The sequence below is a fragment of the Anser brachyrhynchus genome (assembly GCF_964034855.1).
Source record: "Anser brachyrhynchus genome assembly, chromosome: 4".
NCBI classification, from domain to species: domain Eukaryota; kingdom Metazoa; phylum Chordata; class Aves; order Anseriformes; family Anatidae; genus Anser; species Anser brachyrhynchus.
The window spans coordinates 16,172,895-16,192,169 of NC_137698.1; the positions used below are offsets into that span (position 1 = coordinate 16,172,895).

At 48.9% G+C, this 19,275-nt stretch overlaps 1 protein-coding gene and 1 long non-coding RNA gene across 12 annotated transcripts in view; one reads left to right on the forward strand and one right to left on the reverse strand.

Moving 5' to 3' along the window:
- Positions 1-19,275, forward strand: part of SHROOM3 (shroom family member 3) — a 159,967-nt gene that overhangs the window by 109,095 nt on the left and 31,597 nt on the right. For 7 of the 11 annotated variants that reach the window (XM_080589194.1, XM_080589195.1, XM_080589196.1 and 4 more), the window contains one exon: positions 19,120-19,248. The exons of 1 other annotated variant lie outside the window; for it this stretch is intronic. In XM_080589194.1, coding sequence (XP_080445320.1) covers positions 19,120-19,248 — 129 coding nt within the window. Of the gene's footprint in view, positions 1-15,419; positions 15,554-18,154; positions 18,549-19,119; positions 19,249-19,275 lie in introns of those variants that run through there. 3 more of the 11 variants (XM_080589191.1, XM_080589198.1, XM_080589199.1) reach the window with 3 other exon arrangements.
- The window catches only part of LOC308193986, a 318,815-nt gene that overhangs the window by 44,692 nt on the left and 254,848 nt on the right, over positions 1-19,275 (reverse strand). The window lies entirely within an intron of this gene.

The following is a 19,275-nucleotide window of genomic DNA, read 5'->3' on the forward strand; positions in this document are numbered from 1 at the left end:
GTTTCTTGTTGCATGACCTCTACTCTTGTGTTTAAATAGGATTTCACTGCCATCAAAAGAAAACACCAAGCAAGAAACCAAAACCCTGCAAAAAATGTTAGGAACAACCCTTGGAGCCCTCCTGCTAAGCCTTTCTCTTTGCAGAATATATCATTCGATACTAGCAGCACCAGAGCCACCTGATGGGGAAATCACACTTTGCTATATATACCCTAGTGTTTCACTGATTTGTATGGAAGGACTTTTCTTTTCAGAATAAGCGCTCGCATCCAGCCTATTCCCTGCGGGATGAAGGCGTGGAGGTGGCTCAGTTTGAGCCAAGCGGTGTCAGAGATGTGGCCCTGCTCAGCATGCAGGACAGTTGGTGTTCTGACTACGGGCAGACCGCTCTGCGATGCAAAGCTTAAGCACGTACAGGACAGCGTGACCCCCCAGGGCTGCTCCAAACAAACGGTGAAAATTCGCTTTTCTGTTGAAGCAGCAGCAGGAGAGAATCGCACAAAGGCAAAAGTGAGGTTTTAAAAGCTGACACTTGGCAGGAGGAGCAAGTATCACCCAGCAAGATGTCAACATGGCTTTAGATGTGAGCACAATGTTTTTTTTCCCGGTAAGGTCAGTGAGGCATCTTAGCTGAGACACCACCACCACCACTCTGCAGGGCCAGTGATGATACAGGTTGTGTACAGGTTGGCTGTATTCTGCAAGGCAATGTCTGTGCATTTTGGGAAGATCCTGCCACCTAACACAAAGTGGAAGAAGTGTCACTGGTGCAGGAGAGGCCAAAGGTGAGCTCTGGACAGTGAGCACCTCCTCCATGTGGCTGTCCATCACCCAGAGCTCCCCGCAGCACCGCCACTCCCCAGCGTGGATGTTGGCCCGACCTACGCCTGTTTTGTCTGGAAGGGAAGCTGTGGTCATCGCTCCAGGGTGATAGGGCTGGAAGTTGGTTGAAGGTTTCCTTTTGTCAGCTCTGTGTGCTTCCTATGATCACACATGGTTAATTTCCACTTGGACTGGCTGCCTGTCATCTGCCTCAGGGTGAGTACCTGTGCTATCATAAGTACATAATGCCTAAATACATATTCTCAGGTTATGGGAAGCCTCGGGTTTATGTTACGGGTGGTAATTTGTTGTTGTTTTTATCACAGAAGGACAAATGATCATGAGCTTTTATGGTTACATCCCCAAAAAGGACTTTGTTTCATTGCCTGGTAACTTCTTGGAAACTGTTTACCGCTTGGTATCTCTCAGAGTTGCTGGCCAAGATGCAAAGTACACTTAAACTCTTTCAAATCTCAATAAAACCATTTGGAATCATTTTATGAAGGAAATGATTGTGAGCCCATTTGGCGCCTAATGAAGTGAGTGATCCTGAGCGGGTGACATAGACTGATATGGAAAACCTGTGTGCCACATAGCCTTCCAGCTAGAGAGTGAAATCCTGCGCAGGAGATGTGATAGCAAAATGATATTTCCAAGCAAGAGCTCTGCAGGCAGCAGATAATCATGCCTGATAACGTGATCAGCTTTTTAGCTGGGCAACGGGTGTCTTTGGTTCAGGTCGGAAAGGGACCCTTGCCTGCAAAGCAAACTGAAGGGCAGGTGTCACAGTAACCTGTCCTCACTATTCTTACCAGGCTGTTTAATCCTGTGGCCCCAAAACCCCAAACCTTACCTTTCATGTCCAAGACAGCAATTTAGGGCTGTTAAGTGTTTAACCTGTTTAGATGGTGCACCCTCTAAGATGTGCATGGGAGGAGTACGTTGATGACCCCGGCTGGAAACCTGGCGTTGACGGCCGTGTGGACTGCGTGGCATGTTCCAAATCATTTTCTGAGGCATGTGATAGCATGCCAGGTTTTATAGAAAAAAATATTTTTCTCTAGGAAGCAAAAGTGGAAAAAACACAGGACATGGTACTCTGCTGTGAGAGGTACCGTGTCAGATGGTGGGTTTCATAAATAAGACTCACAGCTAACATTTTACGTCCTTTAAAACATCACCTGCCATTGCTCTTCCACATCTCCCAGTGTGTTTGTCACAGGCTCTTTGATTTATGCGTCTCGTTAAACATTAAGCATTGTGTTACATTATGAGTTAGCAGATAGAGGAAGAGATGTCAGCATGAGAAGTAGCACTGGCAGAACACTGTGTCTCCTGATACAGATGCACCGGTGCAAAAGGCCATTACGTCACTTTTATTTTATCTTGAGAGTAGAATATATTTGTTCAAGTAAGGCCGGCAGGACCATTTTAAGCTAAGACAAAATAAGTTACTTATGAACTGAAATAAAGTTATCCGTGCAGCCGTTTATGATTACTTAACGGAAGGTGAGGTGAAGCCAGAGCCTCTGTCTTATGAAGAGCGTACTGGGGAGTGGGATCCTCTCGCTGCTCTTACAGCCTCAAATTACAGGCACATCTCCTCCCTCTGTAAAACAAGAATTTCTGCCTCTGTCAGACAGGCATACTTGTGGAGGACTCTTGGATATTCCTGGCTAAAAGATCAGTTACAGGCCAGATACATTGTGATGAAAATAAGTCACCTGCTTGGGGTCGAAAAGAATGTGTCTCTCTGGGTCAGCTTGGCGCAGCTTGTAAGCGCTTTGAGCGCGGCTCGCTGGCTGAGTACCCGCGGCAAGAAGAGCTAGCGGGCTGCCCATGCTGGCTGTCCCCGGGGCTGGCAGCGCAGTGCCACCAGGAGCTGGTGGCCCAGGGCAGGGTGAGTGCAGGGGCTCCCAGGGTGCCGAGCTGGGCTGCGATGGGAGCTGGGGTAGGGCTGGGGCAGGCGAGCAAAGGGCAGCCCTGGGGCTTGGCCAGCAGTGGAGGAGTTTTGCAGAGCCTCCCTGGCTGTTTGATGGGCGAGCTTCATGTTTGGTGTTTCTGGGGCCTCTGTGAGGCACCGGAGAGGGAGGGAAGGGGTGTAGGAGTGGACCCTGCCTTGCTGCGCTTCGCTCTCTGCATGTGAATGCTCCCTCCCCAGAAGGATTCTCCAGATGTGATTGAAAAGCCACCTTTTTGCTACGGCTGCACGCACGCTTCTAGGACCACGGCACTGAACTGTCTCATCCATCCAGAGAGCAAACAGGTGAGGGCTGTGGTGTTTGAAGGGTCCTGTTGCAGCACTTTCCCTGGAGGTAGTCGCCAGGCATCCTAGCAGCAGCAGCAGGTTTCTTGTGTGCACGCTCCGCGTGGCGGCTGCATGTTTCAGCGGGCAGTGTAATGTTCTGGGAGCTAGCGTGGCTGGCAGGTGCCTTGCAATGAGATCCAGGGACGTAGCCTGAGAAATGTTATCACCTGCTTGGAGTGGCCCACAGACCCTTTAAAGCAGCTAAGAACAGAATTACATTCAAGTGTAACATTACCAGACGACGTCTTTCCTTGTGCATTTGGAAGGAATGTGACCCGTAGACCTCATCCATCCATTTATCTTCACTGCAATTTTCTCCTCTGCTTCTCCTGCCCAGAAGATCAAAACGTCCCTTTTTCCCATTCTCTGCGATAATTCCTTTTTGAGAGCGCTCTCTGCATGTTCTCCTGCCTACACCCAGCCTTCTGTTTCCTGTCCGTTCAGCACTCCCTGCCCATGCAGTCACACCAGCAGCACCTGTTCAAGCACGTGGATTTTTGCTCCAAACCTCAGCCGTGTTTTGCCTCTCCTTTGCCCAGCAAGTGGTGGGTGAGTCGCAGCAGCCGCTCTCTTTTCTCAGCAGCAGAGACCTGACTCAAGTCCTGCTAGGTCTTGAAGGCTTGTGATGATTCCAGCAGGAACAACAACAAGAAAAAATCATGGCCTCCTAAGCCTCCCTCCTGAGAGAGGTGAAGCTCAGGCCAGTGTGCACAAGGGAGAGAGGGGGATGCTCCTGCAGATCCATGATGTGGGAATTCAGGGGGTCGAGAGCTGCTTGGTTCGTAATGAGTGGTGCTGTGTGCTTAACATGGAAGAGAGAAGTTCAGTTTGATTGAAATACAGATTACTGTATTTTTTATGGGAAAGTTCAAGCTGTCATTTAATAATCACGGGGGTTTTTCTTCCAGAGATCAGTTTAGGTACAAGACATGGCTAAAAAGCTAATGACTGAGCACGCAGCAGTCGGCTCCAGCCTCCTTGGCACAGCCCTGCAGAGAGGGCTGCAGCAGGTGGGAGTCCTGCCACTGGGAGACAGGCAGGTTGTGATGCCACTGCAGCCAAAACGTCTCAGATGTCCCCGTGTTCAGCAGACTGCAAATGAACGAATGCTGTGTTTGTGGTGAGGAGAAAAGCACTGTGGTGCAGAGCCCTTCTCCCGCTGCGTAGAGCCTGAGCTCTTGGCAGCACCGGGAGAAAAACCGTGCTCCCTGCTGTAGGATGCGGTCAGTGGCAGAGAGCAGAGGGATCTGAGAAGAGTGCTGAGTGAGCAGCAGTGACCGGAAAAGATCCTTCCCTCGTTTGTTTAGTTAGGGAGGACTCTAATGGTAAATCCTCTGGGTGAGCAATCATTCTTCATCTTGGTGTTTGCAGAGCACCTGGCACGGTGGGGCCAGGTCAATTCCTGGGCTTCCCCACCTCAGTGGCAGCGTAAATAAATAAAAAAGCAGGATATGAATCAAAGGGGGTGTTCTATATAATGCCACTGTTCCCTACCCATGCCCAATTCCCACCAGAGTTTCTAGCCTGGGTAATGCAATACCAGCGTATCAGGTGCTCAGGACACTAGGAAGGAAACCTGTTAGTGACATGGCAATGGACTAAGGCCTGTTCTGCTGGCTGCAGACCTAGCCCCAAATCCGTGACAGGTCAGACATTTGAAATGAAGTACTAATTGCCCGTTACAAATGCGTATTCATGAACATCCCCAAGTGAAAGCCTATTTGTGCTCTGGATTGCTCTAAGAGTGCAGTTGGGAGTCTTGAGTCTCCCCACACAAAGACTACCTTTATACCACCAGGCGTGCGAGCAAGCTGCACAGTGGGGTTAAAGTGAATGAACAATTACCTGGAGCTCGGCTGAACTCCTGTAATCCAGGGGAAGGACAATGACAGCGTTTCCCTGATGCTTTTACCAGTCTTAGGCAAGACCCGACTCCCCTCCAAAAGCAGGATTTCACAGACCCCTGCTGTCCCAGCCACCCTGTTTGTCAGCCTCCAGGCTGGCGGCATCCCTCGTTCTGACAGTGGCAGTCACCACCAGTGCGCCCCTTCCTCTGTCACCACTGCCACCCGTCTCGTGGATGCAACAGGGATGTTCCCTGGGGTTGTCCGTGCTGAGAAGGTTGTGTACGATCAATTTGCATGCACATCTTTGCAAGCATTTCCTTTCTCTTGGCAAGTGCTGTGTTGAAAAGACGATTCTGTCCAAAGAGCCCAAAGTGGCAAGAGAACAGAAATATCTAAAGCTGTGTGATACCCAAGCGGAAAGGAGGGACACATAAGACATTGTGTCTGAAAGCCATGATTTAGAAGGATTGTTACCGAGTTTGAGTGAAAAGCTTGGCTAACCATGATGTGATGCATGCTTGCCTGTATTCAGATGAGAGCCACTTCTCCAATCCTTTATGTTCTCGTTGCACCAGTGCTTGAATTAGCAGTGCTCTCCTTTGGGTTTAAAGAAACATGAAGAATTTCAATCATCAGTTGTTCTTGATGGGAAGAGGGGTGTGGGTTTTTCTGATGTAGCAGTAGCTGCTGCATTAGCTCTGTTCTAGTGGTAGGGAGGAGGATCAGAAGGGCAAATTTATGCCTTTGAAAGAGGAATCTGATGCAAATGAAACCAGCCCACTTCACCCTGATTAGATTTCATCATGTTGTGACTTCAAAATGCCTTCAGCATCCTGGCAACAAGGGCAAAGATTTGAGAAATGTCCTGAAGTTAAAAGGACACAGTTCCTATGGATTATCGGTGTATCCCTTTAAAAAAAAAAGAAACACGCATCTATACTGTTCTTTCAGCAACTTGAAGCGGGCGTCAAAGAAAAGTATTCAGCCAGACAACAAAAATAGCCGGCCAAGTGCTCTCCAGCAGTGACCTGATCCTGTCTCGTGTGCTATGGAGGGCGCAGATTCCTTTGCAGTTACAAACAGGCTCCAGGCTGGAGACAGACTCCATTTCAGGCTAATTTAAGTAAAGTACGTGATGATAACTGATGGCCCGTGCACAGCACAGTTATAATGGGTACAGGGCCCCCGGTGCAACATGGCTACATCCCAGTCGTGCTGAGAAAGTTTACATTTCCCTGGATAGATGGGATCTAATCTTTGCTGTAAGGCATCACTCTAAAAACTATGCTACAGCCCCGATGGAAAGATCAAACCATTTGTCTTCACAGCATTATCCCAGCTGGGCAGGGAGGAAGGAACCATGTAGTTACACAGCTCACAAGCTGGTCATAAGTGGATTTCCCAACACTTTGTACTCCAAAGTGTGTGTTAAGGGTGTGTGCTGGTCCTGGCTGTTTCGAGCAGATTATTAGGTCCCAAACACAGAGAATGAAGAGCATGGTAGCAAGCATTAACAAGAAACAAGAAAATACATTGCTAAAAGAAGACCTAAGCAATATCATGCTAACAAAACCAAAATCTTGCCTGTGGCTTACGTTTCTCAAGTGAGGGGCAAGCATAAATACACACAGCTTCACTGAGCTACATCAGTCAAAATACCTGGCACCGGCATTGTGTTTTCACCCAACATGAACTCCTTCTTGTGAGGACAATGCGGATGAAAGCTGGGTCCTTTTCTGGGCTCTGATACAGACATCTTCAGGCATCACCCGGAGTCACCTGGGTGAAGTTAAGACGGGCTGGTTCCCTACTCTGGTTTGTGGCTGCACACGTGGTGCTGCTAACACGCCCGACAGGATGGTGTATACCACCACCCAGGGGCAGGAATGATCCACAGGGAGAAGGAGAAGCTGCAATATTTGAAGTGGCTCTCGTGGCTAAGGATTTTGCCTTTTGAAATCATAGTTTTATTTGTCTGTCTTCCCGTGCAGATTGCTTTGGCCCGGGAGCCCCCTTACTCCATGCTGGTTTGAGCGCTTAATGCATTGGAGTCCAGACCTCAGTACAATGCTGCCGTGCATCAGGAAAGGGAGCAGAAAAGCCAGCAAAGTGTCTCCAGACCAGAGAGGTGTGTGTTGAGAGGTAGATTGAAAAGTAAACATTTTATGGGGCCCGGTAGCTTTGTTGTGGAGGATGGCAAACTGTCAGGCTGGAACCTGGCAGCTATCACTCTATGAAGTACAAAAGGAGCTTAGTTTCTAAGTGGCTAATGAGTTTACTACCTTGTTTCTGTCAAGGGTTTTGCAGGGGTGATGCTGATTAATGTGTCATGCCCTTTCCCCAAGCCTGTCCCCTTCCTCTTCCATCTCACCAAGCTCTGTCTGACACCATTTATTAGGCTACTTGTCCCTGACTTGTGAGGAATAAATATTGACACTGATGGCTGCTTAAGAGGATTTGTTTTTGCTGTTCGACCTGTGAAAGAGTTTGCCACTTCTCACTCAAAAGCCGCTCTGTGTTTGGGACTGGCTCCACCCAGACTTAATTTTGGAGGGATTTTTTTTTTTTTTAATGAGGATGATCACAGCATGTCCTCTGCATGAGGAGAGGCTGTGATTAGGGTTATACGTTGCTCCCCTTTTTCGTATTGACATGAAGAACAAAGATTTCCAGACTGAGACTACGGATCAGTGCATGTCCCTAGCAAAGATGTGACTTCCTTTGAGATGGTGCTGATGTTTACACTGGCAAATAATAATTTTGATAGATTTTTTGTTAACTGGGGCATGTAAATGGCCTTTTTCTATTTAGCTCTGGAGGGGTGCATCAGATCACGGTCTGTAGCCTGAGGAGCTCAAATCAGTCTGCCAGTTGGCATTGCAAAGGGTGGCCATCCTCTGCCATGGCTTTTTAATGCATTTGGAGCCACTTTAAGGAAAAGCATTCTGTGCTGTTTCACATGCAGTGGTTTCAGGTGGATTTTTTAAAATGCATCTTAAGTGGCTTGTTATGAAAGTCCCGTTAAAAGCCTTTGCCTTTGTTTTAGGAGCTGCAGGTGCAGGGGGCCTCCGTCACTGCTGGGGAGGGAAAGCCGGTTCCTCCTTCGAGGTGGTTCGTGTGAGCACAGTAGGGATGCACTGGGGCATACGCCGGGCGAGGGAGATGAAGGGTTCCTCCCCTCTGGCTGCAGTCCTCATCCTGATCCAGACTGTTGTCACATAGCTCACATCCCTGCAGGACGGGCAGATGCTAAAAATGATTTGAGTGTGTATTCTTTAAAAAGAAAAATGCAAGGAGATGATCAGCCAGATTGCAACTCAGCTGCCTTCAACAGGCTCTTGTATATTCGGTGGTTATTCTTTGGACTCTGTATGTATCTGAAAACCTCAAGTCCTTCCTGCTGTTGCCAGGCTATTTTTGTGCCCTCCCTGGGCCAGTTTTTCACTGAACCTGCCCAGTTACCTTGGTACAGAGCAGGTACAGTGAACCAACAACATTTCTTGTCTCGGGGATGGATGGACAAGTAACCAGCACAGCTGGATTCTGTAATATGAGGATTTTTCTCTTTGCTTTTCTGTGCTTCAGTCCCTGAGAACTGCAGGTCTCTGAATTCTGTGCGGAGTCATGCTCCAGGTAATGCAGAGGTTCTGTGTTTCGTAAAGCAGCTGGCCAAATCCTTATCTCCTCACTCAATCTCTGCTCATTTCTCACTCAGGCAAATCTCCTGCTGAAATCCTGAGGAAGTAAATGCACACTGTGTTGAGTAAGGGATTCAGTAATTTGTCTAAGAAGAGTTGTGTGAGTGGGATGGAGAAGTAGTTCAATAAGAAGTAATTCCTATTATGGGGATTAAACATTGCTACACCCATGAAGGTGATTTAGCTCTTTAAAACTCACTCCACCCCTCCAGTTACTGCAATTAAAGTCTGGCACACCAGAAAACACTGCAAAGCAGACAGGTTAGAGGGCAGAGAGAAAACTCAGCTGTAGACTTGAGTTGGTTCTTGATGCTGAACATCCACCGTGCCTATGACAAGCGTGAATATGAGGCTTTCTTTTGTCCCTCTGAACAGATGCCCAGATTGTCGCCTTGCTTGGTACCAACCACTGAGACCAGTTTTTCAAAAAGCACCTCAGCTACCATTCTAGCATTTCAGTAATGCCCATATTTTCAAAGGACAGCTGCCAGGGTAAAAAGACAGGTTCCTTGGAGTGCGTGTGTATTCGGGCCAGGAAGAGAGATCCAGCTGTGCTGGCGGAAGAGATTAATGCCGTTGCTTGCTCATCAGTGCCAGAGATTTCATCCATCTGCCATTGGAACACTTCGTGTAAGCACTCCCTTAATCTTTAGCTTAAAACCATTTAAATTGCTGGTCTGAACTGACCTAGTTTGTTTTGCCTTCGACGTATTAGGAAACACTCACGCAAACCACTGCACCAGCAGATCGAGTCTGGCCCCAGCTCCTATGCTGGTGGAAACGGTTCCCAGTGGGAGCTGGTCCTGCCTTTCAGGTCTCAGGTCTATCCCACAGCTGGATCCCAGGTGGGACACATCCTGCCTGACATGCCCACCCCTCCCAAGGACAGCCCTTCTGTATCCGGCAAATATCACTGTTCTGAAGGGTGAGCGTAAAAAAGTAATTCTGGAAAAGCTTTTTCTGGGTAGTGAATCTCTCGCTGTGAACATCACTTCTTCAGCATGGAGGCTTGTCTTTTCCCGTGGAATGGGTTGAATTTTATAACCCTAAAATGGAAACAGGTTCTTACAGTATATGAGTATGGCTCTCGCTTCCCTCTCATAGCTACCTTTCTTTGTAGGAACTGCAACTTTTTTTTTTTCATTTACACTTGTCCTTTACAACTAGCTTGTACTTTGCTTTGTATTGTGTAAGAACAGTTAAAAGTTTTAATTTATATTAAATGACTTCTGATCAACATGATTCAGCATCAGAATATCCCAGGTCACGCGCAGATAACTTCATTGTTTTACCTGTGTGCAGTGGTCATGGTCCTAAAACAGACAGATGTGTCCCTGACCTTCTCCCTGCGTTCTGCAGTACATCGTTCTCACTTGAGGTACCTCTGACTAACAGGTCTGAGTGCTGCTGCACCTGGAGAGAGCTGATCCCAATCTGTTATGGCCAGGTCCAAAAGGTTTTTCCTAAATGAATCCTGGTCCTTGTGAAGAGGGTTGAAGCTCTGCTTCCCCAGGCAAATCCCACACCTTGTCCAGAGGCCAGTGTGGCTTGCTGTCTCCAAAAATCTCGTGAGTGGTTCATAATGGTCAAGAGCAAGGCTGTGGATGCTTGTGAGAGTCCCAGGGGTAGAATTGAATGAAAATGTCATTTCTCTGTAATTTTGCTTCTGTTTTGACAGAGTAAGTGGGTAGGCCTGTTTTCTAAGGTGGTTAAAACTTGGTGAGTGCAAGGTGCAGGAAAGCATTTCACTTGTGGGGAGAGCTGGGGTGCAGAGCAGATTGCTGTCCGCTTTTTGTGGATGCCATTGTGATGCTATTTGGCAGACCGAGGCAGTTGTAAGCTCTCATTTCTCACTTCCTGAGAAGGGGAGGTCTCCCCTGAGCTGGCAGAGTGCTGCTCAAGTCAGCACTCGCTTACACCAGAGAAGACCAGAGTCCTATACTTCCACTGAACTACATCCTGAAATGCTACTTTACAGAATTAAGCCACAATCCTGGAAAGATTTGGGTCAAAGCTGCACAGAGAGCACTTTGTCCGTGCGGCAACACCAGCAGGATGTAAAGGTGCTGCAGCACTGGGCACGTACCGGTGCCGGGCCTGCCATTGCTGTGCCAGACGTCAGTTGTATGGACATGGTCTTGTGCCCCAGTTTGCCCTAGAGCACCATGATGCTCTCCTGGCATTAGTTTGGTTCCGATGGAGAGTGAGAGATGTTGGAATTAAAGTGCATGGAAACCAGAACCTGGAAATGTGCATCTGATCACCAGAATGTTAGGGTTATTTTAACTGCAAGCTCTTGGGTAAGAAGGAGTTGCCTTTTATTATATATGCATGTGTACACCGAGGCGTGGGGGGCTCCAGTGCCTGGACTGGCTTTCTGGGTGGTACCACAACACAAACAGCAAGCTATACCTCAGTATAACCACGAACTTCTATTACAAAAAGCCAGGAAATAACTAGGGATAAAAACTCTTTTTTTTTTTTCTTTTCTTTCCAGCCCTTCAGGTTTTTCCTTCCAGCTAGGGCTCAGGTCTTTTTGGCAGGGCCACGCAGGGAACCATGCGCTCCAGCCACCAGCTCAGCAGCACAAGAAAAGACTCCGGGCTTCAGGGCGGCGTGCCCAGCTGCCTGCCTGCACACTCAGTTCACACATGCTGTCTGAGGGAGAGCTACTCATGCGAAGCAGGGGAAGGCCCACATTTCAGAAAGCCTCGATTTAGGGTGTCTTTAAAAGGGTGGCAATCGCTGGGGTCTGGGTGCAAGGAATGCCTATTATCAAACCTAAAGACCAAAGTGAACGCTGCATATTGTGGACCCAAATGCAGCTGGCACAGACCAAAAATGTGCATGTGAGTGCCTTTCTAAGTACGCAGTAATCCTCCAGGGCAAAACGAGGATTAGGGCTCTCTCACAGACAAAGAGGGAGTTCATTTTCTCAAAGGTGCCTTGGCCAATACCAAATTAAGTGAGGAACCCGAATGAATGTGAATACTCCTTTCAGATCTCTGCTTGCAAACAGGTACAGTGCAGAAGCAGTTTATTTGTGTGTGTTTGTGTGGGTCTGTGCAAACACAGCGTGGCCAGATTGTGGGATTGAGGTCAGGTCAAATAAAACCCATCCAATCTCAGAGAAAAGGGAAAGCCAGAAAAGCATTGGATAAGTAGAAATAGATGGTATTATACAGACAAAATCCAGTCTCTGTTCTCCAGATTTTTCCACTCTGGACCTGGAGGTCAGTGCTCATTCTCTGCCTTTAATTGGAAGTTGGTTAAGTTGCAGTTAAGTGATGAGCCCTCCTGGAAGGAAAGCTCTAAGTCTGATTTCATTCCGAGTGAGTTCTCAGCCCTTGGCCTGACACACTGTGTACTCAGAATTATTGCATAGGAGCTATTAGATTGAAAATGGTGAGCGCTCAAATATGAAATGTATTCATGTAAAATTTCCCACCCCATGACAGCTCAGTGATTTCTTAGCCCTTTAGCTTGTCTTGAGTAGTGGTCGTGCATCTAGAGAAGCACAAGCCGCCTCTGCTCTCCACTGTTCCTGGAAAATTCCTTCTTTTTCCTTTTGGTGATTGGCTTACGGCATGAGGATCAGCTCTACTAATCCCATCTTAACAGATAATCAGCACGGATGTCCCTGCGATGCATAGAAAAAATATTTGTATTAATTTGTATCTCAGAAGCAGCAGCCAGCAACTCTGTGGTTTTGGGTCGTGTATTTTTTTCTGTGAGCTTTACAGACCCATCGAAATCCAAGGGGTGGACATTACTGTTTCTGCTTGGGACGTAGATACTGCTGCAGAACTCTCTGGGACAAATATATCATTTGGTCCCAAGATTTACATGCTCAGTAAGCAGTCCTGCGATTTCAGACCTGCCTTGCTCTGTGTTAAGATGCAACTGAGTCCTTCCAAGGGTTTCCCCAGGCAGAGCCTGGTGCATTTTGAGGTGCCCGTGAAACAGCCTTCAATTCCTTCTCTACCTTGTTAGACTCTGGATATGAAGCTGGGTCTCCAGGTCCTCCATCTCAGGTGAGTGCTCTGACTTGCAGGTTAGAAAGCTCACCCAGGGCCTGAAGGACTTTTCCCAGTAAAAGCTTCAGCCCAAACTGCCTGCTCTTCGAGGAAAAAATTCACTTCCACAGGCAAGATTTTTTTTGATGGAAAAAAATGTTTTGTCCACGCATTTCCAGCTGGCGATGGCTTTGTCTGTCTCCCAGGTCCCCTGAGTGCAGGCTCACAAACCTGTGCAGATGCTGCAGCTCCCTGCAGCTAAGAGCCACGCGTGCCCTGTCCAGGGGAGGACCTGGGCCTTTGTGCTCTGCCACACAGGGACGCTTCCACTTCAGCTAAAGGAGATTCTGTAAGCGTGACGGATATGTGGATTACGGGCTATTTCTGGACCAGCCACAGGAGGTAACAAAATAAGAAATACGTAAGCAATCCGGTCTTCTCGCTTCAGGCTGAGCAGGAGGATCCGCAAAACAGCGTGCCCACCGGAGAGAGAAAGGTTGGAGCCCGCAATGAGCGCAGTCTCCCTCCCATCCTGCAGCACTACCCGGGGGAACCCGCTCTTTAACAGCGTGGAGAAGGCAGAAGGGCTTTCTGTTTGCCAAGAGATGGGGAACTGCCGTGGAGGCGGTGTTTTCGTTTGCAAGGAGACGTGATTCCAGCTCCTCAGCTGCCGAGAGCTCGCCCGCAGCCTGCAGGATGAGGATAGCTAGAGGTGAAGCTGCCGAACTGTCCTTACCTCACTTGGCTGAGCTGGGGACCTCAGGACGCCCTGTGACATAATGTAACGCTATCGGGATAAAACCGTGGTCTTAACCCCTTCACCTCCCTCCTCGCAGGGCTGTCGGAGCCGAGTCCTGCATTGTTGCTGCTTCTCCTCGTTTCTGTGTTTGTGCTGTGCTGTCGGCTGCTTCTGTAGTGGAGGAGGGTTGCCTTGTATGTTCTCCTTGTAGACAAAGGGAAAAAGTATTAGGTAACGCCTAACAATTACTGTAGAACCTGGAAGAGGAGTTCCTTGCTTTAATCTCGATTTCAGGAGCATCAGCAGGTGAATTAGATTTCTAGGAAAGCTTTTAATTCAGATACAGGTTATAAACTCTCCTGTTGATCCCAAATGATTAAAAAACAAAAACAAAAACCAGAATTTGAGCTCCGTCCTCTCTTCTAGGAATAACACTTGGCTTAGAAATAAGGAGACATTAAAAAAGACTAAACCTATCGTTTGTGGATTGGAACCTGTAGGGCTTAGGTCTTTTATTGCCACGGCAGGAAATTTGGCATTAGTTGAAAATATAAGTCACCATGACTCCAAGAGGTTGAACCATTAGAAAAATAGCTATTATGAAGAGTTTTAAAAAGAAAACACATAAATAAGTTTTAAATATAGTTCCAGGTGCTGTTTATGGATGATCTCAGCCCTGTCCTAGACCCATACCTGGAATCACAGACAGCTAAGCAGAAAAGCAGTGTACAGGATGCTAGTGCTGACAGAAGAAACGTAAGGCTAATGTGCTGGAAAGCAAGCTATCAGCAGGAAGGCTTCAGAAGCTTGGTTTTGTGTGCCTTCCCTGTGTCAAATCTCTCCCCTTCAGGAGTTGTAGCCAGAGAGCTGAGCTTACACTGCAGCGTTTCATTGGTGAGAGCAATGATTTATGCCACTCCCGTTACTCAACCAACTATTTTATGATACCTGGAGCTTAAATCTCTGAGACTATTATCTCTGCAAAGCCCGGCTGAAATTGGTCCGCAGGTCCAGACAACTGTTGCTGGGGGCTCTGCTGGGCAGAGGCACACACCCGCACTTATCGATGGGGCATTGGTTTAGGAAATAAGGAAAATTGAGAAAGGTGAGAGAGAAAAGCCAAGAGCCTGAAAGGTTAAGATAGATGGTAGGAAATATTTGAGGTATGCAGGTAATGGGAGGTCAGTGCAGGAGGCAGATAGGGCGGCCAGAGGAGGTCACAGTTGGTTATGGTCAAAAGCAGAGCAGCTCCCTAAAATATAGAATAAGTTCTACAGGGTCATGACAGCTTGGGAAGGGCATGAGATGTCAGATGGCAGAAAGAGCCAAACCAGTCTTGTAGGGAGTCAATGAACGAGCCACGTGAAATAAGGCTACCTCTACTTTCTTGTAGGGCTTTGAAAAGGTGCTGAAAAATAGGGAAACGTTTTGCAGATACTTAGTTCAGGAAGGGCAGGGGAGATGCTGCCTGGCTGGCGTGGCACTGCCTGCTTCTCCTGCTGGCTGCAGCTCCGGGCTAGCACAGCGGTGGCTGCGCCCTGACACAACGAAACCTGTGGCCTGTAACGTTGGACTGCAGCTGACTGTAGGCATTTCTTAAAAAAAGGCTGAAGTCTGTAGCAGTGAATTCATCTGCTGTTGGTCGAACATAGGAAAAAAAAAACCTACCCGGCCATATTTTTAGATGAGGGAAAAGCTGAGCAGAGTGCCTCTGTACAGCCAGTCATTAACATGCGTGGTATTAAATACCATGGGCACTATTGAAGCAGTGAGTATAAATAACAATTCGTAATTAAACAAGAATTTTTTAGAAAAGGAAAGATTTCAGAGGCAGCTGCCAGCCTCAGGTGGGAGGTAAAGGAGACTTAAATAGACTGCTAGCTTTCCTGTCTCCTGCTTGCGAGCTTTAGAAACAACACGATAACACAAAGAACAACTGCGGGCCACTCCTTGCCGGGAGACTTTTTAGCTATGCAGTTGTGAGGCGCTTTGCAACATCCCGAAATAAAATGCAGCCTTAAGGACAATCCCAGTGGGCTGGGCACCCTTGCAGGGAAGGGGCACTCCACGCCGTCCTGCTGCCAGCGCAGGCTTTTGGAGAAGGGATGCTCGAAGGAAAAGGGGTGAGTAGCAACAGTCAAGACACAAGGTAGGCTCTGGATGTCTTTGCAGCGAGGTGGCTGCTCTCGTGTCACCGCTGAAGCAGTCTCTTTCTAGAGATGAGTGTGCTCCTGATGGCAGGGCTGAGCTGCCTTAGAAAATGATTTGGGAATACCTTAGGAAATCTTAGGAAATCTGGGTTGAAGAGCTGCGTCGCTTGGTTGAATGTGGGGCAGAAAGTGGTGAGTGGAGGAAAGGTGCTGGGTTTGTGGGTCCTGTTCTGGGGAGCTCTGCCCCTCGGCGGCTGCAGTCCTGACGCTGGCCTCGGGTGTTTTCCCTGCCCCTTGTTCAGCAGCCAGGCTCTTGCTGGAGGCACCACTGCATCCTCTGTGGCAAAGCACCTGGCACTGCATGTGCTTCCCTAGCAGAGGGATCCTCACTGCTTGTGTTCCCCACCGGGCTTGATTAATGGTGTTATTTATAGACTGCCTGATTAGTTTTCAATGTCTTAGCGAGCCCATCGTTCCACACAGAGCTCAGTAATTACGGTTTTTTAAGAGGCCCAGGAAGAAACTCCATTGCATTTCCTTCTTACTCCCAAACAACAACCCTGGAGCCCATGCAGGCACTAATTAACGTTTCTTTGTCTCTGAAATAAACCCCGAAGTTATGCATGCTGGCAAGCTGGGTTTTCTCCCTGTGTGAGGGGGAACACCCAGGCTGCTTACCCTCCTGCTGCTCGGAGCCGCCGGTTGTGAGGTCTGAGTCTACCTGGATCCCTATGGGAGTGCTTGGAGGTGGCACTTTGGGACAGCTCTGCTTGCAGTGGAGCTTACGGAGTCTGTGTTGTCTCTTGCTTTCTTCATGTGTTTCTAAAGCTATAAAAAAAAAAAAAAAGCCTTGAGTGCGGAAAGATCACTAGGCTGTGGGGATGGGGAGGCTGTGTGCGCTTACTTCTCTGTATCGGTTTCTCCAGCTACTGATTTTTTTTTTTTTTTTTTTTGCATTAGGCACAGGGGCAATTCCCCAGTCCTAAATGCCTAAATGTTGTTCCTGGCTACTTCTGTGATAGCTGGCTGGAGAGAAGGCGGGAGCAGCTTCACTTAGTGCAGGAGCACAGCTATCGTGTAGCCTGGGAGAGCCAAAGTCCACTGTGCCAAAGCAGAGCAGAGAGGTGAAGACTTAGCACTGCCGGAGGTGTTAGGAAAGTTCATTGCTGATCCCAAGCCACCCCCTTTGAACATGGCAAAAATCCTCTTCTACTGTGTCAGTATCTGCCTTTAAACAGGTTGAAACAGCACGCAGGGAAATCCCCTCAACTTTGTAGGTGTTTCTGTGTCCTGGTGAGTTGGCAACACCGGGGGACATCCAGGTGCCTTTTCCCAAAGAGCACCCACATTGGCACTCCAGACCAGCAGGAGCCACAGCCATCAGCCCCTCTGCAAGTGAGACTGCCCTGGTACTGATCCCCCAGCTCTTCTCATGCAAGGGTTACTCCAAATCAAAGAGGCAGCATGGTTGTGACCAGGGGACTCATCTCCCTGCAGTGTTACCCCAGCACGGTCCTGTCTGTGCAGAGTCTTCCAGTAACCTGCACCTTCCCTTAGTGACCCTGTTGGTAAACCAGAGAGGGGTAAGGAGTGGTAGTTCCCTGCCTGGGAACTGAGCAGGGAGGCCAGGATTTACCCTGCGGTCAAGACAAGTGCCTCTGCTGAGGTCCTGTCCCCTCTGGGGGATCCCACCACGATGCTGTCACTGAGACACCCCGTCAGGCGTCAGGGCGATGAGCAGCAGCCTCGCCACGGATCCGAGCTGTGCTGAAACACTCCCAGGGGCTTCCTGGGGCACCTTGCCACGGAAATCTCTTGTGAGCGGTGTTGTAGGGGCACAAGTGCTGTTCTTTGTGGCTGGGACCATCTCTGGTGTGGTTCCATACAAAGCCTGAAACGGGGCTTTGTCCTCTGAACCCTACAGCAGTAAATAGGTTTCACCTGCAAAACTGTACACCTATTGGTATACATAAACTGTGTGTGTAGAGTCTTTTAGATCCTCCTTTTATCAGTAGCAGCTCTCCTGTCCTTTGTCTTGCAGTTAAATCTTCTCTAAAAATTTGGGGGATTTCTTACAGTGAACTTTGTAGGCAAAGAGAAGCGGAGCAGTTCGTGGTCCCAGCACGTCCCGGGGAGCGGTAAGGGAGCTTGTGCCCCTGCTGTGCCCCACAGCCAGTGCTGCAGCAGGAAGGGGCATCTTTACGGTCTGATGAGAGGCTCGATGTGGTTTTTTGGAACACACAGGTAGTGAGTGAGTGCTGCCTTGCTCTCTGTGTCCCTGACCTGTTGCGTTCATTTTATTAAACACGTTGAAGCCAGATCTACGTCGCACCCAGCAAGGTTTGTGCAGACAGCAGAACAGGTGGCAGAGGACAAAGCAGAATGGGATTTGGCACACGGAGAAGAAAGGCAGCTAAGGCAGGATTTGGGGTAAAATTTGGATGAAGAGAAGCAGGGTAAGCAAAAAAGGCCGTTGTGGACCAGTCGCTTTCCCTAATCTAGGTGAAAGTGCCGCTGCGCGCTCCCCGGCTCTGTCTCATCCGCAGCACGCGGCTTAACATTCCTGCCTGGCACGTGGGGCTTGGGGAGGGAGCGTGGGGGAGGACCGAGCCGGACACAAAGACGGCCGGCCTCTCACCGGAATGGCATCCAAGCCATCTCAGCTATCCAAAGCCCCAGATGCCGGCATGTGCGCTCAGCCTGCAGCCCGCTAAGCGCACAACAAGAGGCAAATTACGGCGCAACTCGGCCGCTGCAGGCCGAGGGAGGCACGGAGGGAGGCACGGAGGGGGCCCTTTCAGCCGCGCTTTTATTTGGCGTGGGGGTTCCTCGAGCTGGCAGAAATTGCAAGGCTGGCCCACGTCTCGGTGCTAAAAATGGGAGCAAGTGGGAGCAGCGTGCCTGCGGGAAGAAAGGAGCCGAAGCGCACGGTGTCTGTGTGACTTCTGCACGCACGTGGTAAAGCGGGGTAAATATTTGTTTGCTAAATTGGTGGAAATACCCGTAGAGGTGGGGATAGACTTTTCTTTCTTGCTGTCACTGTGCGGACCTTTCTCTCAGCTTTTCTCTTGTGTGTTCAGAGCTTTTGTAAGGTGGTTACGTGCGGGTAGGGCACATGCAGCCGTGGAGCCCCTGAACTCCACGCACAGGGATTTTGAATCCCAGAATGCAGATGCAGGGTAATGAGTTTTGTGCCATGGATGCTGCAGCTGAGTTCCCTCCTGCATGCTGAGTATTGTGCAGCTCCTCCAGAATGCTTTGTGAGGGGCACTCGCAGGGGCTGAGCGCTGCCTAGGTAGAAAGGAGAGCAAAGCCTGGCTCTTACAGCTTGCCTGAGCAGTGACAGAGAGAAGAAAAAGGCTACAAGTGGCTTTCTGTGACATTTACTTTGCACTTTTTAAAATCCAGCCTGATGCCCCTGCCTCACCCCTTCTGCGTGTGTATTATCGTCTTCTTTCTTAAAACACTTTTTAATGTAGGGTACAAAGATGGAGATTTTTGTGTGCTGATGCTTACCTGGCTTTGGTTTCTTTTGACAGGGACACGCATGCAGCAAAGGGATGCACCAACCTGTCTCCCAGCCCACTCAGGCCAGACCGCGTGAGCACTGACTTTCAGCCCAGCAAAACCGCGTGGTCAGGGGGAGTTAAGTTGCGGCTGAAGACCAGGTGAGAGCACGTGCATCCACGTCCCTG